Genomic DNA, 23,876 nt, shown 5'->3' on the forward strand with positions numbered 1-23,876 from the left:
AGTTTATCGATATGACTTTATCGACATGGCTACAGCAACGTGGGCCTCATTGTTAATCGTACACTAAACAAAAGTGGCAACAGTGACAGCTCGCTGAGACACCGTCTCTATATATTATAAGTCTATGCCATAGACGTTGCTGTAGCCATGTCGATAAAGTCATATCGATAAACTATCGACATTTCTTGCAATTTTAATTTTACTTCAAAGGCTTAACGATACCTAAAATTACCAAAAACGCTTTTATTCTTTATTGTGGTTATCAGATCACAATTTTATAGTCACGCCCCAGCAGGGAACCAAGGGAAAGTTCAGATATTTAATTAAAATACATGAATACGTCCTAAAAAAATAGGTGTTCCGCAATAATTGAATTATATTATTATATTATAATATATTCAGTATCCATTAGCATTTCAATTATGTTTATGTTTAACGAAGATATTGAAGCTTCAATTAAACGCTATTTCGTTCCGCTGTGTAGCGTTTATCGATATATAACATGATTAAAATCGACTTTTCACATCCCTAAAAGAGCACACATATACACTTTTACGCACACATACACAGCCTGGGCGCATCAAGAAAGGCAACACTTGATTTGAAGTCCACCTTGTCAACAGTATGGTTGTCCTTTTTTGACAAACGGCATTTTTAAAAGAGCGAGGGGAGAGAAATGATACTAGTTGCTGCGACGTGAAAGAGAACAGAAAACGTTGGGCCCTTGGCGCTGTGCACATTTGACAATTCGGATCTAGATAACTTCATGCCCTGACCGTCATCCTTGTCGAACGCGTGTTAATTGTTATTTCCTTCTCGCTCAGTGTCAGCAGTCGCAGTGTTTTCCAAACTTTTCACGTCGTAAGCTTGGTAATTAATGTGTAACTGTGAATTAGTTTTTTAAACGTTTGTCTTGTATAGATAAATAAAGTTTAATTTAATACATTAGATTTGTTTTATTTTACTATGTTTCTACATGAATAACTTAAAATTAATGCCGTTAAAATAATTTTCACCGTTGGTTAAAATTCTCCCACATTTCAAAGTTTGAGAACCTGTAAACAGCATGATGACGTAGGCGCGTGTCAGTTAGGTCATACGCGAATCTCGGAATGGAGTACCAGGCGGAGTATATTATTATACCATGTGATAAACGAAAGAACAACGTTAGCTCTTGAGGTAACGTATGTTTTGAGAGTTCTTTACGAATTTCGTGCTGTCAAAAACTCCGAAAATTGCGTTTCGCGGTAGGTCTATGGAACGATATTCAGCCCCCTCCAGACTATGCGCGTGAATCGCGGGCGAAGCCGCGAACGTGAGTGTGGAGTCGATTTCGCTGTCTGCGAAAATCGACGCCACACTCGCGTTCGCGGCTTCGCGCCGCGATTCGCGCACGAGTGAGGAGTGGGCTTTCGATCCATAATCGTCTTTCGAACTGGCCGCTCGATGACGGCTGTCTTCGCGGTAACCAAACGTGTTTTAGCTGTCATATTTGCCCGCAATTGACGATTTTCGGTTTTCACGGTAGCAGCCCTGGAACGCACTGCGATAAATTTCTTGCGGTTTCAGTCTAATTTCTGGCGATTGCAGTCTTGCATGCAAGTGCGTGCGCTTAAGTTATGAAGCATGTATTGTGCATTACTGATTAATGTATAATACATTTTTTGCGATTCTGGATCCGCAAGAAAATAATCGCAGTGCGTTCTAAGCCTAGATGGCGCTATCATTTGTTTCCCGTAATCCATAGGCCTCACCACATCACACATAAAACTGACCATACTTTCTCACCGTACAGGTTTTATGACTAATTCTTTCGCCGTCCAGGCTAGTCGTCTTTGGAATTCACTCCCTCTAAATATCAAGTCCCCTACAGACTATGCGCGTGAATCGCGGGCGAAGCCGCGAACGCGAGTGTGGAGTCGATTTCGCTGTCTGCGAAAATCGACACCACACTCGCGTTCGCGGCTTCGCGCCGCGATTCGCGCACGAGTGTGGAGGGCGCTTTAGACAAGCTCCAAGTAAGTTTTCTTTTAAGACGAAACGGGAGCTGAGCTAAAAGTCAATTTTGAGATTTCAAGCTGAATATACCCGTCGCTCTGACGGGGCGTGAGAGACTGTATTTGTGTGTGTAATGCACGCACACAGATGCGTACGCTTGCACCCGCGCGCGCCTCATTGCCGACAATTTGCAATGTTATTTTTCGTGCGTTACTGCCACGAGGCGTTCACTTATTACTTACTGTGTTGCGATTGAATTTTTTGACCCGGCTTACGTTTACGGAACTCGATAATCTTTCTACTACTGTGACTTGGCTTTGTTTACTTGACTTTGCTGATCAGCTTATTGTTTTGGACTCCGTGAGTTGTGGTTACCTATTGGACCGCACGCAATTCATCTACCTTTATTCAAGTAATTAAGCGTAATTAGCCGAAACCTTTATAAGAGTGTAATTCATAAGAAGTACATAAGATATAATTTATGTACTGGTTTGCTGTTAGCTTTTAATTGTATCACTTTACATATATGTTACTCAAATAACTAACACGGTTACACTGTTGTAAGAACATTATTTTTCAGGTAGGCCTTATTATACCTACTATAGGCCTTATTACCTCCTAGTACCTTAGTAGTAGTAGTACTACTACGGAAATTGATTCAAAGACTCAAGACTGACTTAAGTGGCAGTAGGGTGTAGGGTTTTTTCTAGGCTTAATGAGTTCGCTGAAGCTTATTTTTTATACTTAGCGCACAGAACCACTAGTTTAACAGTATCAGCTCTAACCACATGTCACCATTTTGTCCTTTACGTAACAAACTCAGGGGCCCAGAATATCCGATGTACCTATCTAATCAAGGTTCTGTACCAAATAAGGCCCGGTTATTATAGTTCGTTATTTTTTAGCATTAGAAAGAAGGTAAACAATCATGACGTGTCTTTTTATTAATAATTATTGAAAAACGCTTTCAAAAATTAGTTTATATTACTTATGAAAGCAAAAGAATATAAAAAAGTATATGATTAATACATACATACATACATACATACAATCACGCCTATATCCCGGAGGGGTAGGCAGAGACCACGGATTTCCACTTGCTACGATCCTGACATACCACTTTCGCTTCCTTCACATTCATAACATTCCTCATACACGCTCGCCGGTTTAGGGTGCTCTTGCTCATTAATATGATTAATATGATTTATAATTCTAACATATTTGCTATGACTTATTTTTCAATGGTAATTTTTAATAAGACATGTCAAAATCTGTTACCTTAATGCAAAAAAAAAACGAACTTTAAGCGTGCTAACTTTCAAAATTTCATTTTTTATAAGATAGTATAAGTAGATGGGCAAAAATTTTGCGTCCATGTCCACCAGTGAGTAAGTGATCGAGATACCTAAACATTTAACTTTATAATGTAAAATGATATAATTTACTAACCTACTCGTTTAATTTCAGGTAGGTTGAATAAGGAACCAAGTAACCATGGGGAGGAGCAGTATTTACTAACATTTTCTTTTTGGGTCTTCAGAGTGTATCGTTTCCTTTTTTTTGCACATATTACACTTAAATATATATTCTCTGTGTAAACCCTTACGTCTTTCAATGACAAAGGCAAGATCAGCAAATGTACAATTTGTATGATCGTGCCTGATATTTGAGATCACAGAAAATAAATATTTTAAATCCACTATTCTGCGACCTTCTAAAATTTTGTTTTATCATGATTCATGATCAAAAAGCTCGGATTCAATAGTCATATCAAACGTCGATTATGCAGTTGATGATGAGCTTGCATTTTCTACCATTGGTGCTGCAAATGCATCAACCGGTGGCGATAAACTTTGCCCTCTTGTAAAACAAATTACTATTGTGATTGTGTCCAGCAAAAGGCCAAAATTCGGTTTACTTTCCTGTTTAAAATATTACTAATTTATTCATATTTCAGATTAGGTACATAGGTAACTGTCTGAATGTTACAATGCCAGCTGGCAAATTCTATCACATTTGTTTGTTTGGTAGTCATGGTAACATTCACTTACATTGATATCCTTATTAAGATCTGTATCTTATTATCCAGACCTTAAAATATTGCCACCGTTGCCCTTTAAAAAAATACTGTTTAAATAATTGGCTACTCAAACAATGCTTCTATAGTATAAATAATGACTACACAAAAATGGGTAGTATTGTATATAATGCACGAAATAAGGCCCGATTCTTAAGCGGGTTTAAATTTTGAGGCCATGTCCGCTAATACTATAGACAAAATATCAAGTTTAATAAACACAAAAAAAAAACATTGATGGGCCTTATTTTATAATTTAGGCCTTACTTTGTAATTTAAAGTAGAGTTAGGCCAAGAAAAATCTATAGCGATTTTGATAGAACACGCAGTGCAAGTATTATTTCAAACGTCGCTTCTATGAAATTATGACATATAAATAACACTTGCACTGCGTGTGCTATCAAAATTGCTGTAGACTTTTCTTGGTCTGACTCTAAAATATTCTTTATTACACCACAAACATAAAAACAAATTAAAAAAAAACCGGCGAAGTGCAAGTCGGACTCGCACACGAAGGGTTCCGTACCATTATTTATAAAAACGGTCACCCATCCAAGTACTGACCCCGCCCGACGTTGCTTAACTTCGGTCAAAAATCACGTTTGTTGTATGGGAGCCCCACTAAAATTTTATTTTATCCTGTTTTTAGTATTTGTTGTTATAGCGGCAACAGAAATAAATCATCTGTGAAAATTTCAACTGTCTAGCTATCACGGTTCGTGAGATACAGCCTGGTGACAGACGGACGGACGGACAGCGGAATCTTAGTAATAGGGTCCCGTGTTTTACCCTTTGGGTATCCGTACCCAACCCTAAAACCGATTTACAATGTAGATAAAGGTAGCAACAGGCGGTCTTATCGCTGTTAGTTCTTATTCTTCGTTTGGTTAGCATTAGAGTGAAGGTGACTTGTCTTTTTTAAGCATGCAATCGTATAATTATTTAGCTTTTTTTGTAATAGTTATGTACTTAGTGGTTAATATTAGTATTTACTATTTTTTTTTCAATAATGCTTAAAAACGAAGTATAGACATGACAACCAAATATTAACGCCATTGTAGGGCAGGCTATACAGAACATGAATCATTAGTACTGTCACGCTCCGTGATTGTTGAGCCATTTAGGGTTCTAGCTAAATTGGACATTCCATAGAGCACGAGTAAGTATGGAACAACCAATTCAGCTAGGACCCTAAATTGCTCGACAATTACGAAGCGTGCCGTAGGTACCTAAAAATTTTGTTAACCCATTTTAACCATGCAATAAAATATTTTTGATTTTGATTTCTAATTTGAAATATTAGAATCAAAAAGTTCATAATAGATTGTATATCATAACTACAAAAATGTGTTCCCTACTCTCAACCCAAAACCCCTTGTATCTTAGGATCTAGATATTTTGCACACAAGACGGTTTATCGATAACTTCTTACATCACTAGATTATCGACATTAAATGTCGACTATTGCCCATCACTTTTCTGGCTGTGTACGTATTTAGAAACTTGACTCCGCCCCTAAAATTAGTGCGATAGGGACAACTGCAGCTGAGGCGAAAAATCCTGCGTAAAAATTACAAAAATCGAGGTTTCGTAGTCCTCTTTTTCCTCCCCCAAAACTTAACCAATCGTAACCAAATTTGGAAATCTAAATGATTATGAAATTATCTGTGTCGGACCGTTTTGCTTTTTTGGCTAATTGATATCAGTTTTGAATACCACGCCTCTCATTGCGGCATAGTCTATTAGGCCATTTTGGCCGTTTTTGAAGGGCTCTAGCGCCTTAGAAAACAAAAATATCAAAAAAAGCAAAACGGTCCGACACAGATATTGACAATATTAATCTGTGTTGAAAAAATCATTGCTCTAGCTTCAAAAACCACGGAGGAAAACGAGGACTACGTTTGTATGGAGGAATGACCACTCCTGTTGGCTCTTAAGCGGTTGTTGCGTAAGCATTTGCTAAAACAAGAGTTCGAATAATATCCAACACTATTATATCTATAGTATGTATTGTATAAATATTATGTGGTAGTTTATTATATATATTTTATTTATTTATGTAGTTTATATGTACCTATAGTTTGCTTTTTTAATTCACTCAATAGGTATATTTCTCTCTCTGCACCAATTGTAGATATCTCTGTTTAGTCAGTTTGGCCCTATGGTTGACTGGTAGAGAATGCCATTTGGCATTAAGGCCGCCATTTGTACATTGTTGTATATATTTTGTGCAATAAAGTTTAAATAAATAAATAGCTTGTACCTACTGCTTGTGTTTATCCTCGTAAGGCCCACCACTGGGCCCACCATACAACATTTCCTTATTTTTAATTTGAACCTTGTTGTATAGGACATTAGGGTGACTTTCGTTTGTTTTAGAAAACAGAAATGCTACCTTATGTAGTTTTTGAAAGGTTCAAATTATATTGAAACAGAGTGTACATTGTAATGCACATTGGGCCTTACGGGGTTATTAGAAAGTAATTCCCGGGTATATTATTATAATATATATTGTCAGTACCTACCTATAAATACTTTCCGCCTTGTAGTCGATGTTATTATTGATAATTTATTATCATGATGGATGCATGGCAAAACCCTGTATTTATAGGTACCTAATGTTCGAAAACTTGGAGTCTGATAAATAGTCATATTAGATATATATATATGTACAATCTCCCCTATCTCCGGGCAGCAATATATTATCAAATATCGTTGCCTCTCTCCCCTGAACTTGCTGTTTCTGGAGCTCGGGCCCTCAAAATTGCGTGGCAAAATTAGGCCTACCTTCAAAGCATTTTCGTCCCGTAGAAAACGACACGAAATTTAAGTAATATCTATAGATTATAGGTACGAAAGTTTATACTTTTTGTGTTAAGTAATACTTGGCCATCAGTTTAAAGGCGCCTAATAATAAAACACCATATACCACAACACACATCTTTATTTCCTTTCATCATAGGTACTAATTATATTTTTAATTTTAATATTACACAACATGTATATAGAAAGATTTTTATACAATAGTGTATAATTAATAGCTATTTGACTATATTAATCAACAATAAGTAAAAGAATTACGAATCACTTAAATATTGGCAGTCTATTATAATGATATGTATCTTTTGCAGTTTGGAACAGCCGTTTACAATAATTTATCGTTACAATTATACATTTTATAATTAACTTATCTTCCGATAGAAACATTTTATGTGCATTTATTATATCTAGGTACCATTTTTATGCTGTCTTCAATATCAGCTTGAGTAAGCTAAAGAGCTCACCCCAATTTAGCGTATTTTATTATATATTATATTATATCCATTCATTACTAAACGCACCGCGCCGCGTATGCACATAACGTATCAAAAATCACGTTTAAATATCATATTTGCTCCGTGCATGACTGTGGATGTGGGACATTGCCAGTTGGCAGCTGCCAAATAGCATGAATTTGTCGTCCCACGAAAGTTCATATTTTCAACACATCGTGCCTCGGCGTCGCTTGTATTTGTCCTAACACCAACTTCGCACATAGCCAATAGAAAAAAAAACAGTATCACCTTAGCAGTAGGTACACTTGCACAGGGCAAAGCATACCTTCCCAATCATAGTATTTTTCACATAGCTTGCGTACGATGACAGCTGTCATCTCATTAAGTTTTGCATATTTTGCGTATATTGTATGGAGATGATATCTGTCACCGTCCCCATGCTATGTGGAAAATACCATAACAGTGTGCGCAATTAACTGATTTCATCTTGCATAGGCATTGAATTGGTATTTAATTTTGTTTCTGAATTTGGCTCCCACGCGCCTACTGTACCACCCGTCACAAATGCACATGAAACATTTTAAATGTAGCAATTTATATACAAACAACACCCGTTTCTATCTATTTTGTTGATAGAAAGAAACAGACAATTTGGCTATAAATTACAAATATCATCATCATTTTATAGCAGATTTCATTAATAGGAAAGAACAATTCAATACCTAATCTTTGCCAATTAGTTTGAAATCAACTATATTATTATGAACCTTTCCCTTTTAACCTTAAGTGCCTAATCTTGTAAATGTAATCTCGTAAAAAACTACCATTTACAAACAACAAAACAACGTCTGCCAACTTTAAAGAGGCCAAATATTTCACAAATTACTACGCGACATTTGATGACGCGAATCTTTTAAAAGTAGCAAACATTATCAACGCTTTTACGGTTGCATGATAAAACATTGATACGAAAACAAGGAACACATTATCATTATTAAATCGGACTTTTGATTTGGTAAGCATAACATTAATGTCTAAGTAGGTACAACTCGAATCATAACTCGAAAGATGGCGCTGCCCCTTAGTTTTTAAAATATTCACTGTTCGGTATGAATCTCGCGCCAGTCCTGATGATTTGAGCAACACTTATCTACTCCATACTATTTTAATAACTTATGTTGTTCTGTACGGCAGCCTATTTTTTATGTCGTGATCCCTTAGTATGAGAAAATTGTGATGCACCTCATCCCATGGTGTGTAAGCAAGCAATTTTCGCGGCTCCTTAGGGGCTGTAAGTGAAAAACACGGCTGTACGGAGAAAGTGTGAGCTTTCAGTAATCTGAATTAGATTTTAATACATTGCTGTTGATAGTATCTGCTACTTCATCAGCAAACTAATTATGTAAACATTAAGTACTTCTAACTGTACAATCTTACAAACTATTAAAAATCTAAACGCCACTCTGGTCAACTCTGTGATTTTTCAATATTGCATTGATGGGAAAACTTTCTGCTTAAGTGTCGTATTCAAAAACGCCTTTATTACGACTTTTTAGTGTTCTTTGCCAAACACTTTTTTTTCGGCATGTTTTTGTAAACCTACTACATATTTTATATTATTTTCTCTTAAGAAAGAAAATGTTCCTACCATCGCACATTTGAAGACAAGAGCAGCTAAATTATCATATTATAACATCGTTATTTAGAACACGGTATCGAATAAATGCTGCAACAATTAACGTTAACAGTTATGGGGTATTTGCTGTAGCGAGTTCGCATCACAATTATATTAGCCCATTATTTAGAAACTACACAGAACGGTTAGAATTACGTTTCATTACTTCTTGGAGAAACAGACGCACGATAATCGGGTATACCGGTACTCTATAATTTTAGCTTAGGAGTGCGAAAATGGTAAAACCTCTTAAAAATCGTCAAATATCGATGACGTCATTTATGGACAGCCCCTATGCCCCCTATGTACCTCCATTAACGTATTTTAATTATTCATAAACTATTAAGATTTTGCTAACACTAACATGGAAAGGACGTAATGCTATCCGTTCTGATTAGGCAAAAGTTTATATTAAACATTTAGGACTTTATTTTATTACATTATGTAGTGGTCTCATAATTAAGTATAAAATAGTTGAATTATGAATAGGATGAAAGTTTAAATGTGTACAAATAATTTAATTTATAAATATTAATAGGTACCTGAAAGAATTAACTCCTTAGAAGTATCGTAGATTACAAATGTACTTTGACCGCTTGCATAACATTGAACATAACTACAAAATTAAATTACAAAAGATATTCTTAATGTCTAATAATTTAATCTTAATGGCTAGCGTCCAAAATAATCTAAATCCAGGCAATGACAGTACGAAATGTATAAAAAATCACATCACACGTCCAAATGGTGACATCTGTTCATACAATTGCGTTAGTCTCTTTTTCAGACTTAAACCACAAACTTATTAGAAGTTTTTTTTTAATGGGACGAGCGAAATAGGTAGGTAATTGAATATTCTCAATCGAACGGCATCTGAATGTTGGACGGACCAATCAGTTGATCGGATTGTTCATCAGTTCATCACCATAACCAGGGCCGGATTAAGCATGTCGAGGCCCCTAGGCAGTGCGAGGCTCGGGCCCCCTACAGTCAATTCTGCACACAGCATATTCAGTACCGGGGAATAAGTTTGCGTTTTTAATTTCAATCTGGACCGTAATGGAACAAAATTTTATTTGGTGCGCGCTGAGCCGCCGGGGCCCCCTAGCCGAGGTGGGGCCCCTAGGCAGTTGCCTACTTTGACTTAGGGTTAATCCGGCCCTGACCATAACATAAATTAGGAAAAATATAAGCGTTTGCTTACATTCTTTAGGTAGATCTGACATTTTTTTTTATGGCTAATAAAATAACTATATTTTATAGTGTTTTAGTAAAAATAGGGAATAATCCTAAAAGTTAATTAAGTAGGCTTTGAAACAGCGCAGACTTAATTAAATGCTATAAAAAGTCGGTTTTTTTTCACTGTAAGTCAGTCATTGGTCATATTACTGTTAAACGTGGATTGTGCATTCTCGGCGTTCTTGTTCTTTTCTTTGTTGATATCTGAAAATAAATAAATAGGTTGGCATTAAATTTTTTGGGAGGTTAGTTAAACAAATAGAAATATGTAGTAAAAATAAGTAGAATTGTTTAAATAAGTAACATAAAACAAAGTGGACTAAAGCCAATCCTATAGACGAAATGCATAGCTTTAAACTTTTTATTTTTTTATCACGAAAACCAATCGATTTTGTGGATTTTTTTTTTATGAAATAGGAGGCAAACGAGCAGACGGATCACCTGATGGTAAGCGATTACCGCCGCCCATGGACACCCGCGACACCAGAAGGGTTGCAAGCGCGTTGCCGGCCTTTAAGATGGGAGTACGCTCTTTTCTTGAAGGTTTGTAGGTCGTATCGGTCCGGAAATACCGCTGGCGACAGTTCATTCCACAGTTTGGCTGTGCGAGGCAGGAAGTTTCTGGAGAAACGCACAGTTGAGGACTGCCAACCATCCAAGTGATGAAGATGGTAATGTTGTCGCGTAGGGCGATGGCGAAAAGAAGCGGCAGGGATTAATCCGAACAATTCCTCGGAGCACTCCCCGTTATACATGCGATAGAAAATGCAGAGCGAGGCCACATCTCTACGCAGCGCCAAGGAGTCAAGCCGTTCCGAAAGACGCTGGCAGTGAACAATTCGAGCCGCTCTTCGTTGGATGCGGTCCAGAGGGAGAAGCTGGTACTGGGGTGCCCCGGCCCACAGATGAGAGCAGTATTCCATGTGTGGGCTCGGAGTGTGTGGGCGAACCTGCGCCTTATAAAGCTGTAGGCGCTGGGCCGGTGTGAAATACCGTCTCGATCTGTTGAGCACACCGAGCTTCTTGGAGGCTAATTTAGCCTTACCCTCTAGATGACCGCGGAACTGGACTTCACTCGAAATGTCGACACCAAGGATTCCGATACTGGCTGCGGCACTCAGGGGAGTGCTCTCAAAACGAGGTGACGCGACAAACTCTAACTTTTTTGCGGTAAACGCGCAAACCTGTGTCTTGCTAGGGTTAAAACGGACTAAGTTAAGTCGACCCCATTCAGAGACTTCCTTTAGGGAAGTCTCAATTTCAGACACAAGTTTGTTCCGGCTCTCGATGACGTTTTCCCGAGAAATAATGGTGCGGCCGGTGTAAAAGGCATCACCTGTACTATCATCAGCATAACAATGAACGCCGCTGATTTGCAGCATGTCATTGATATGCAGAAGGAATAGCGTGGGTGATAGCACACAGCCTTGGGGGACACCAGCATTCACAGACATGGGGTCTGAGCATTCACCGTCAACTACGACCTTTATGCTTCTGTCTGCTAGAAAGCTACTGACCCATACACATAATTTCTCGGGAAGCCCATAGGATGGTAGCTTCGAAAGAAGTGCTTTGTGCCAAACGCGATCGAAGGCCTTCGCAATATCCAAGCTTACAGCCAATGCTTCACCCTTTGTCTCGATCGCCTGTGCCCAACGATGTGTCAAGTAGACTAGAAGATCACCAGCCGAGCGGCCTCTACGGAAACCGTATTGTCGGTCACTAAGCAACTGGTGATCCTCTAGGTACCGAAGGAGCTGGCAGTTGATAATGGACTCCATTATCTTCGAGAAAAGGGAGGTTATAGCTATTGGCCTGTAGTTGGACGGGTTTGAGCGGTCGCCTTTTTTAGGGATCGGGTGCACCAAAGCTGACTTCCACGAGGTTGGGACTACGCCAGAAGTGTAAGAGAGCCGGAAAAGACGCGTTAAGACCGGTGCCAACTCAGGAGCACACATCTTCAGCACAATCGCAGGGATTCCATCAGGCCCACTCGACTTATGAGTGTCGAGGGAAAGAAGTGCTTTACGCACTGAGCTTTGGTTTAACCGGATATCCGGCATACAGCTCTCGCACCGCGGTATGGTCGGCGGCGCGTATCCCCCGTCATCCAAAGTCGAGTTGGACGCAAAGAGTTTACCCAGAAGGTCGGCTTTGGCGAATTTTAAAACATTCCATTTATCCATTGATATTTGCACAAGATGTTGAGCGTGGAGAAATTTGGGTGTCGCACTTAAAATTAGTGTTTTCTTGTATAAGTACTTAGACCAAGTCTGCAGCGATTTTGATAGCCCACGCAATGCAAGTGTTATTTTAAACGTCAAACTTCTTAGCAATTAAGTCAGTAACAGCCAAGTGGATGAGGTGTTGAAAATGATCTTCACACACTCTTATACCCCCTTGACCATAAAATTGTGCTTAGACTATTTTGAACAGCTCGCACTTTCTTCTACTTTCGACTGTACTACTATACCTACACCCTATAATAAAATGTACTCACTTGTCAATAAGAGAAGATATATCGGCAGGCACGGGCGCGTAGACGGAATGTCCGTCGCTCCCGTTCGGTCCCCCACTGCGGACAAATTCCGTCAAACATTCTGTACCTACAGTCTTTATACAAGGTGCCTCTACCTGGAGCATTCAGTGCAGGGGTCGGTCTTATTTACTTTTAAAGCTACATTTGATCTATAACTTTTAAACCAGACAAGAAGCAAAATACCGAAAAATTTACAAAAATAAATCGCTACATTATTGGGTTCGTTTTAAAGTCTAGTGAAGATTACGATATTAGGTAGGTACTACGTTGTGCTTCTAGTTCGACATTCGTTATTTTTTATTTTTTGATTAGTGTATATTTATAATAATTACGTGCTTTAGTTTTTTCATTTGTCTTAAGGAATTTATAAAAATGCGGCTGCTCAGTTTTTTTCTGTAAATTGATAAATAAATTATTAGAATCCTTAAAAAGATTTTAAAAATATTTAAAAAAAATTATATGTATGAATATATTTATTTATTTACTTGATGCCAAGAGCCACAGTGAAATACTATAATAATTTTCTCTGTCACTCTTAGCACAAAGTGTCCGGGGGCCGGATAGATGTAACAACCTCTTAAGGGGCCCACAGATTTACCAGTTCGCCGGACGATATGAGCCTGTCAGTTGTTCGGAACTATCACCTTTTGCGTTTAACTGACAGGCTGATATCGTCCGGCGAACTGGTAATCTGTGGGCCCCTTTACAACGAAGCAGCCGCATAGTGCCGTGTAAGGTAGACTCGGCGCTCCTGGGTGCGACACTCTGCGTGCGGTGTGGGTGTGGGTGTGGGAGGGCGGGGAGGTACCTGAGTCTACCTGCTGGTGGTGCGCGCCGCGCTGCGCCGCCCGCTGCCGTACACGCTGCCCGGGGACCCACCCGAACCTACACGATAGTGCATGGAAATAAAGATCACTTACATTACAAGAACGCATACAATTACAAAGCTAAATACTTTCGCATTTTTTAAAACAAAGCTAGGTACTGACTATCATAATTGTACTATGGCCTACCGGCCTACTACCCTACCACGAATTAAGAGTGTAGTTCGTAAACTTATTCAATTGTTTACCATATTATGTTCGAGTTTAAACAAATTTTCTGCGGTAGGGTAATGTAAAGCCACGGAACGCACGCTCGACGCTCACGCAGACCGCTGATACATTGGTTAACCCTTAAATGCATAGTGTTGCCAAATGTCTACAAACCATTAGACAGCTCACTGTTTTAAAATAAAAAGGCTTACGTTCTTGAACGCACCTTTATACCAAACGTCAAGTAATAAGGTGATGATTTAAGGGTTAAATTTACGCAATATTTTTAATTTATAACAATTACATTCGTTTTAAGACGAAAAGTCGGCAAACTTGGAAAATTCCACAAGTTGATAATTTTTAGTACTTATGTGATTTTGAACGGTTTTTTCGGGGTATGTAATTATTTTATATTTAAAAAACTTTATCATAGGTATATCACAAATAGTGTACCTTTCTAATGGTAGTAAAAAAAAAAAACATTTATATATTACTGAAAATTACATATTTACATAAATATGATTTAGCCAATTCAACTTCTAACACTGATTTTGCAGTGAAAATCGAAGTTATATATTTTTTTTTACTATTTTTCCTAGAATCGGCAAAGAATTATGTGATACATATATTAATTTCGGGTAAAAAGAAAAAAATCATGCATTTAAGGGTTAAAACAAATCAGCGTCAAGCCCCTTGGTCACGAAACGCACGCTCAGAGCGTGCACTCTCGTCGCTAATACCATTATACCCTCGTTTGCTGGAACGCGGATCCGCGTACGAGGAAACTATTAGAAAAAAAAGAATCCCGGCACACGAGAGGTCAAGACGGCCGGCGACAGTATTGAGCGAGCTTTTCTTTGCCGAGACTTGAGTGTGCGTTCCATGGCCCTCGAAGAGTACCTTTAGTAGTAGTGTTAGCGGCGCTGTCGCTGTCGTCGCCGGAGTCGGTGTGCGTGTCGCGCCAGCCCTGCGCGCCGGCGCCGGCGCAGGCGGCGCGCATGCGATGCCGCGCCTCCACTGTCGAGCATTTAGACAGGCTCGATTCATCTACGCAGAAAGCTGGGCTCATACCCTCGTGGAGCGTTAGAAGGGGACTACCAGCCAATTTGTGTGTGGGGGTAATTTTGATTTCTACTTTTAGGAGGAATATCAATTTTCATTTGTAATCATTGTTGTATTTTTATTACTCAAGTTAGACAAGAGACGAAATTTGACCAGACTGACAGTAATATGATGTGGCTACCGTACCTAAGTCTATTTATTGCTCAAATAAAACAGGATCGTGTCCTGCCACAAATGCCGAAAATCAATAGGTCATTTTAAAGCGATAGAGCCAGGTAAAAAATATCGGTTTTTGATGTTCACAGTAGATTATCTGGTTAAATTTTCTATTATTCTATCATTAGGTACCTAAGTAGGTATAAGTCGGAAATATAAAAAAAACGATTTGCACTTATTCGTTACGTTAACCCAATCATTCAGTTACCAGGAAACATCGCAAATAAATAATGCTCGGTGAGATACAAGTATGTAAGTATAGTTTACCGTATCGGTAGTGCTCGCAGGTGCGGTGGCGGCGGCGGTGCGGCGGCGCGGCGTCGTCGTCGCGGCGCGCCAGCGTGCGGAACTGCAGCGAGTGCGCCGCCGACACGCCGAACGTCGCGTACGGGCTGATCTCGTACAGCTCTGCTGGGAAACGAACCAAACCATTGACGTATATCTCACGACGGGCATTACGGGCACTAAAAATGGTATTAGTTCAGCGGTGTCACTTACGAATTCGAGCCAATCGCGCAGTCTAACGCAACTAGTTGCGACCAATCGCGCGCGTGGTGCGAACACATCAACAAATCGCGTTGCAGCAATGTCACACCGCTGTACTGCCCCATTCATGCTCCTTTCTTATTGCCCGTAAGGCCAGTCCGGAGATATATACGTTAATGAACCATACACTCACACTCATGTAAATCATGTAAAATCACGCTCTATAGGGTATTTGACTGTATTTATAATATTATTTCACCAAAGCACCAGAGAATTACTATAAAAACATAGATATCAGTTATTTTTAAACACAATTTCTATTTAATATATCGCATAGAAATATAAAAAGTAGGTGAGTTGACCGTGACGTCACAATACTAGTTTTCATGTAGATGTACCACAAAAAAAAAATTGATTTGCTAATTAATATGAAATCGATTTTGACATGGTATGGTGTGATGGACAATAGTGATTATCGGAATTCGGAAAGATTTCAGGATTGCAGACATACGATCCTCTTGAAGTTCAAGTATTCAGTTCGGTTCAATATTTATATGTATTTAATCTGAACAAGAGGCTAAAAGGTTGGAAATCCATTGTAGGTAACTATTGTAAGAGAACCTCACATGGCCACTGGATAATAACTATGTATAAAAACGGGCCCCATTACCATTCGATAAAAATATATAGTAAAATCCCTGAGTCTATTAAAGACGTTGAAACTTATAATATGTTTCGAAATAAACTGAAATCGTGGTTAATTGATAAATCATTTTATTCTTATCAAGAATTTATGGCATCTGACAATAGTGATAACGATAACTTTGTCTCAATGTAATGGAATTATTAAATAAATTATTATTATAAATGAATTGACATTATTAGTTATTGTATCGCTTAGTGTTAGTATGACTCACGACAGCTTAAATTCGATTATTAATATTAGGCATCATTGCATTATATAAACAAGTAAGTATAGCATTTAAATTGGTATTGATTATTATTAGTGTTAACCCTTAAATGCATAGTGTTGCCAAATGTCTACAAAGCATTAGACAGCTCTTGGACAGCTAGCAGATTAAAAAAAACAAAAGGCTTAGGTTCTTGAACGCACCTTTATACCAAACGTCAAGTAGTAGGGTGATGATTTAAGGGTTAAATTTACGCAATATTTTTAATTAATAAAAATTACATCCGTTTTAAGACGAAAAGTCGGAAAACTTCGAAAATCCAGAAGTTGATAATTTTTAGTATGTGATTTTGAACGGTGTTTTCGGGCTTTGTAATTATTTTATATTTAAAAACTTTATCAGAGGTATATCACAAATAGTGTACCTTTCTAATGGTAGTAAAAAAATTCATATATCTATTACTGAAAATTACATATTTACATAAATATGATTTAGCCAATCCAACTTCTGACACTGATTTCGCAGTGAAAATCGAAGTTGTATTTTTTTTTACTATTTTTCCTAGAATCGGCAAACAATTATGTGATACATATATTAATTTCGGGCAAAAGAGAAGATTCCATAATTATTATTTACTGTGATGAAACTAACTAGATATTAAGCAATACATAATATAAAAATTTTACCTTCCAATAAAATTGATATTATGTTTCCTTCTACGTCAGAGATGTTCATTGAGAGAGTAACGCGATCGGTGACCGATAGATGCCGCTAGCGTCTATGTAGTCGCTCCGCCCCACGCCGTGACGTTGTTCCGCTTCCCCTCACTGCAATCCGTTGCTCGCTTCCCGCGACTCGCCGCCACCATGTCATTGTTGAGGAGAAGTACCGTCGGCATAAAAGTAGCCTAGTAGCCTGCCAGGAAGGCATTACTCACATCTCTGACGTAGAAGGAAACATAATATCAATTTTATTGGAAGGTAAAATTTTTATATTATGTGTTCCGTACTCTACGTCAGAGATGTTCATTGAGACCTGTTTATTATCTCCTGGTGGCGAGTCAGCGGGCGCGCAAGCGTTAGGGCTACACCTACTGTCATAGAACTCAGAGAAAGAATAAATATATACGCCTTATTGCAACCCATGAAATCACAGTGACTCGTTATAATGATGCATTACAGGAAATTGTGAATTTAAATTGTAATCCCAGGTTCGAATCTGACGTTAAACTGGTTTGAGAGATTTCTCATTCGAAATCGCATCCAATCCGCAGAATCTCGGCGATAGAATCGTCTAAAGAAGAGTCATGTTCCCAATTAACTTAAGCCAAAATATCGCTAATTGGATAGATTTCCAGCCAATTTAGTGATTAAGTACATCGTGGATCGAAAGCAATCTTAAGCGAGGCCGGCTTGGATGAGACTGTGGCTGAAAGCGCAGTGTCCCCTAACATTTTGTGTAATTCTCACAAGTTGACGTACCCAGACTACCTACTTACTGGGTCTATACTTTATTCCGGAGCTTCTAAGAGTCCAATCGGTAAGACACGTTATCTGGTTTAGAGCCGAATTTCGGACACAAAATAATAGCGTGAACGTTATCTATGTAATTGCCCGGGCTACAGTATAGTAGAGTAAGGTCATTGACCCTGCGGTCTGATGCTAACAGTAAAAATGCGGCAGCTCTTCTATATAGGTACGTTGTAGGGCTATTCAAATTAGGGCAAGTAGATTTCTCGCGTCCCAAGCTGGTGGTTTGGGAGGCCCTGGTCTCGCTATTAATGGCGTTGGAAGAAGGCATAGTGTCCGATAGTGGTTCACATACAGCGCTTGTTACAGGCTTATGAACAAGTCTCGTTCTGAAAGCTAACATGGGCAATAGAAATATATGTCTGAGATAGCTCGCTACTTCACTGGATATTAGAGGTACCTGGCAGTCGATCTTATTTTTAATGCACCATGAAGACCATTTCTACATTGTGGGCGTACAGGCGGCCTAGAGAGTTGCGTCTCGTTCGCTATGTAGCGTTAGCCCTTGGCATGTTGCATGCATGCGCCAGTCACGCCAGCTCGGTGTTGGAGCGTCCTATCTGACAGGAGGGCGGTCGGGCGGGCGGGAGGGCGGTCTGACGCTGTGTTCACTAGGACCGCCAGTAAATTGCAAGCTTACCACAGCTGCGTGAAGGCTCTCCTTATCACGCCGTCACAGGTAGCAGACTAGGCTGGGAGGCGGAGACATCCATACCAAGTCGTATCACCGGCAGCTGCCAGAAGAGACGTGGTAGCAGTTCAAAGAGTCTGTTAAGAAATACCGTGACACAGTGCGAAGGCTCTCGAAATCGGAGGCTGGCCAACAAGGCGCCTATCAGGCGCAGATAGTCTCGGCGGCTTCTGGGCGTAGCTGCCACTCGGGCGCGCAGTGAATTCTTGATAAACCGTCGCCCTCGGGGGTTGTACTGACCTGGTAAGTAGCAAGGAACCAGCGCGACCTGTAGACGATCTGCTGGCATCAGCAGTTTTTGCGACAGCCGTGGTAACGGAGGGGATGTAGTGTCGCCGTCGTTTTATGTATACTGTAGTGGTGCGGTTGTATGTTTACACTTCTGTCGTCAGCGCTGCAGATGTGGCCCGTTAACGGTTACTCTTCACTGTAAGGGCCTTACCTCGTACATTGTCTACCAATATTGGAGGTTGGAACGGACTGCTTGCATAAGATGAGGAAGAAAGTGGCGCGAGGCTTTCGGCAGCTTCGTGTTGCTGGGGACTGCGAAGGTGTCAGCTTCCTCCATGAACTAAAGTTTGCGAGTTTGAGACTGAACAGGAGGCATTGAGTCTCATTTCTGCGAGAAACTCGGCAGCAAGGCAGGCCTGTATGTCGCGAAAAAGAAAACTTTCAATCGGGGTGATGTGCCGCGTGTTCCACGTGATGTCTAGGAGCGTGATAGTTTAATTCGCTTTACCCGAAGAAACACCCTATATCGAGCTAGTATAGGGGTATGGTAGCATGCTTTTAAGGAAATCGAACTAATGAAATCAAGTCTAAAATCGATTTTAGCGCTTGCGTAACAAAACTGTTTCGATAAAGTCAAAGACAGACAGATGGAAACTGCTGGAGTCCTCCTGGCCCCTTTCTCTTAGCACCGGAAACTCAAGCTTGTTCAGGCGCAGCGGGTTTATTTGTCCCATTTTGTTTATTATGGGCTTGGCGCACGAGTTCGTCTTTGTAAGACGGAACTTAAGCTGGAGAGCGCGGGCAAGCAGAGATAATTATGTGAAGTCTGCAGACCTTTTCGATGCCTTTCACCTCGGTTTTGAGCGGTCGCACAGGGCCTTGTCGCTAGGTTCTTCGGTTGGATCACTCCATGGCCTCGAGAAGTCATAGGAACCTCGAAGCGGCACGGCCCTACGTCGATCAGCACCTTTATGAAACCCGGGAACACGACGTATTTTCCTCTGAGTATCGACATATCTTACCGCTTTCAACTCCGGGCAGTCGAGCCACGCTAGGACGAGGCTCTTTACGACCTTGTCTGCCGTCGCCGGAGGACTCCTTAACCGAAACCAAAAGCTTAGCGGTCTGTTCGTGCTATGGCACCATAGCTATAGGCGCCTGCGTACCTCAATGGGTCCATGTGGACAGGACAAAACTGATACTGTGGCGTCCAGCGCAGCTTGGTAGGCAGCATCGGCGGCAGGTAAGTTCGCGGTGGTATTCTTGCGAACAGAACATGGGCGCCATTGCAAGGGACGACATCGTCGTGGTTGCAGCATCGGTGGACAGGTTCGACGTGATTGTCGGTGCCATCATGGCAACCGCCGCCGCTCAGGAGGCGCCGGTGCGTGAAGCTAGAGGCGTCATCGTGGCGGCCCGCTCTAGAGGCGCTGTCGCGTAAGGTGGGCGGCTCCATCGTGGCGGCCGCCGCCACCGGCTCGGGAGGCGCCGGTGCGTGAGGCGAGACGCGCCATCGTGGCGGCCAGCTCGGGAGGCACCGGTGCGTGAGGCGGCCGCCGCCTGGCTCGGGAGGCACTGGTGTGAGGCGAGAGGCGCCATCGTGGCGGCCAGCTCGAGAAGCGCCAGTGCGCGAGGCGGTGGTGCCATCGTGGCGGGCGGCGCCGTTGTGGCGGCCGCCGCCGCCGGCTTGGAAGGCATCGGTGCGTGATGCGAGAGGCGTCATCGTGGCGGCCAGCTCGGTAGGCACTGGTGCGTCGTGAGGCGGGCGGTGCCATCGTGGCGGGCAGAGTCATCGAGCGGGCGGCGCCATCGTGGCGGCCACCGTCGCCAGGCTCAGGTGCGTGAGGCGAGAGGCGCCGTCGTGGCGGCCAGCTCGACAGGCGTCGGTGCGCGTGACGGACGTTACCCGCACGGGAGGCGCCGATGGCTGGCTCGTAATTGCACGCATCATCACGGTGACACTGCTGCCCTCGGCGGCGCCATCGTGGTGGCCACCACCGGCGCGTAGGTAACCAGCGACGTCATGACGGCAACCAACGCGGCGATCGTCGCTGTACTCGTAGCGTTTCCACTGCTTCCACGTAACTTACCTTCCTTCCATTCGAGCAGTCGGGACGCAGAAGCGGTCCGCCTTCACCTTGGCGCCAGGACGGGATCGAGAGGTCCGCGATCCACCCGCGCCGCGACCGCAGCAATAGGAGCGGGCGTGTGCCTCTCGGAGTCCCGCGGACTGGAAGCGCCCGTAGCCACAGAAGCGGGCGTGTGACGTCTCTCGGAGTCCCGCGGACTGGAAGCGCCCGCAGCCACAGGAGCGGGCGTGTGACGTCTCTCGGAGTCCCGCGGACTGGAAGCGCCCGCAGGCACAGGAGCGGGCGTGTGACGTCTCTCGGAGTCCCGCGGACTGGAAGCGCCCGCAGCCACAGGAGCGGGCGTGAGACGTCTCTCGGAGTCCCGCGGACTGGAAGCGCCCGCAGCCACAGGAGCGGGCGTGTGACGTCTCTCGGAGTCCCGCGGACTGGAAGCGTCCGCACCGCGACTGCAGCAACAGGAGCGGGCGCGGCCTGGAAGCGTCCGCACCGCGACTGCTCTCGCGGGCTGGAAGCGTCTGCACCGCGACTGCAGCAACAGGAGCGGGCGCGGGACAGGAGCGGGCGCGTACTGAAAACGCTCGCACCGCGACTGCTCTCGCGGACTGGAAGCGTCCGCATCGCGACTGCAGCAACAGGAGTGGGCGTCCCGCGGACCCCGCACCGCGACACCTCGGGCTCCGGCCCGCAGCGTCGCGGCGTCTCGGGGTCACCTCGGACGACAGCAGAAGAAAGTCGACGGCGCGCGGGGGCCGGGGCCCGGGCGGGACAGGGGAGCCCCCGTCGCGTCGCAGCTAACGACACGAGGTACTCCCAGGTTAATACGACCTGCCCGAGAACCGTCCTTTAGTGTCGAAGTAACTTCTGAACGCCAATAAAACTAGAATATCATTAAACTGGCTCACCGGATGGTTCGTGACAATCCAAACCTCCTTATCGGCGAAGCGCGGCACCCGGCAGCGGCGCGCGCAGGCTGCCCGCCTCCGCGCCGCCCGGGCGCCGCCCCCGCCGCCGCCGGCACGATGACCGCACGTTCCCTCTCCGATGCGGAGCGACTTGCGTTACCACTTGTTAACGAAAACTACTGACGCACTTCCTACTTCGATCTCGAAAATGCGAGTTAACGGTAACGATTTTAGCAGCATGGAATGTGAAAATTAATTTAGCAAGAAAAAAGTGGGTAGAATCGAAAAGCACCGTTCGATGACTTCGATCGTGAGACCGCCAAAAGACTAATATGTAGTAGCGATCTCTGCTATATCTCACTATTTAATCGACCGAGCTTTGGATCGGAAATGTTAAAACACCATGCTGCAAAAATATACGCAAAAAAATATTTGCGGACCATCGGTCAGACGGTCGACGAAACAATGACATGGTGGCGGCGAGTCGCGGGAAGCGAGCAACGGATTGCAGTGAGAGGAAGCGGAACAACGTCACGGCGTGGGGCGGAGCGACTACATAGACGCTAGCGGCATCTATCGGTCACCGATCGCGTTACTCTCTCAATGAACATCTCTGACGTAGAGTACGGAACACATAATATGTTTTGTAAGGTAACTTTAAGTATTTAGCTATTAAGGTTAACTTCCCATACCCTATTCAGGGTCCATGTTGTTCAATTCAATTTAAAATACCATCTGTAAATACCATGGAATGCAATAAATACTTAAATGAAATGAAATGTAATAATTATACAGAAGCATGCTTACCAGAGGAGTCGTCATTGGACTTCTCATTCCCGTTGATAGACGAGGAGGAGTATAGCTTCTGTCCCTCTCTTAGTTTCTCTCTCTCGGCTTCGTTGCTCTCGCTCAGCTTGCGGTCGTCGCGCATGTAGTGATCACTGGATATACAGAAGAATCTGAAAGTTTTGTGTAAAGGTGTTCACTTTCGAAATCTACTTGATTATATTCATTTGATTTAAGCAAATTAGTAGGGACATTATTTTAAGTTTCTTGAATTTCATAAATAAAACTTTATGTACAGATGGAGTCTTCAAATCAGCTAACCGCGCTGACAATTGTCACCTCACAATTATAGGTTTATTCACCGTATACTGCTGATTCACTAAGTAAACATTAACGCTAGGTGCCGTCGTTATTTACTGAACCACTTGAATCAGAATGAAAATGAAATTGTTATAGTCAGGTGACAATTGAATCGCTGAACTTCAAATTCGGGTAAATCCATCTGTCTGACTATGCGATTTTGGTATTAAGAAAAGGTACGGTAGATATTTGCTGAGCTAAGTTGCTGAGAGGGTCGAATGGATTTACCCGAGTTTGAAGTTAAGCGACACAATTGTCAAGTTGGTGATAGAGGGCGCTTCACTCACTTGCGCTTGCCTTGCACGACGCAGATGATGGCCGCGACGGTGACCACGATGACCACGGCGCTCGCTATACACGACAGTACCACTGTACGTAGTGACGTGCGGCGGTCTCCACCCGAAAGTGGAGACATCGGTTTTGTTGGAGGTATGCGACCTGGAAGTGTTAAGGTATTGTGTAACGGAATTATAATCATACCTCCTGCTAACGCCTGTGTGTGTGCGTCAGCAACGTGGATTGTTAGGGTGGTATTCCATCTGTCCAATATCTTGGTCCAATGTCATTGCGGCTCACTCTCTCATTAAGCATAATATGAGACAAAATACACATTGGACAAAGAAATTGGACAGGTGTAACCACCCTTAGGCATCAGCATCTTTCACGATTTATATTGCGAGTTGCGATCTACTAGAAGGTTAGCTGGAAGAGATTCCTTATAGGGATAAGTTCGCCTTTGTACTTCCATTACTGTCATTTATTTTTGTAAACCTGT

The 23,876-nt window shown here is 42.3% G+C and overlaps 1 protein-coding gene across 2 annotated transcripts in view; it reads right to left on the reverse strand.

Moving 5' to 3' along the window:
• Positions 1–10,282: 10,282 nt before the first annotated feature.
• The window catches only part of LOC134789746 (cell adhesion molecule Dscam2), a 214,145-nt gene continuing 200,551 nt past the window's right edge, over positions 10,283–23,876 (reverse strand). The window contains exons 33-39 of one of the 2 annotated variants that reach the window (XM_063760374.1): positions 23,389–23,539; positions 22,763–22,914; positions 15,383–15,526; positions 14,738–14,884; positions 13,622–13,688; positions 12,765–12,839; positions 10,283–10,468 (exon numbers count right to left, since the gene is read on the reverse strand). In XM_063760374.1, the coding sequence (XP_063616444.1) occupies positions 10,417–10,468; positions 12,765–12,839; positions 13,622–13,688; positions 14,738–14,884; positions 15,383–15,526; positions 22,763–22,914; positions 23,389–23,539 (788 nt within the window). In that variant the 3' untranslated portion in view covers positions 10,283–10,416. Of the gene's footprint in view, positions 10,469–12,764; positions 12,840–13,611; positions 13,689–14,737; positions 14,885–15,382; positions 15,527–22,762; positions 22,915–23,388; positions 23,540–23,876 lie in introns of both variants that reach the window. The other variant, XR_010144110.1, reaches the window with a different exon arrangement.

The sequence above is a fragment of the Cydia splendana genome, chromosome 4, assembly GCF_910591565.1.
Source record: "Cydia splendana chromosome 4, ilCydSple1.2, whole genome shotgun sequence".
Taxonomy (NCBI): domain Eukaryota; kingdom Metazoa; phylum Arthropoda; class Insecta; order Lepidoptera; family Tortricidae; genus Cydia; species Cydia splendana.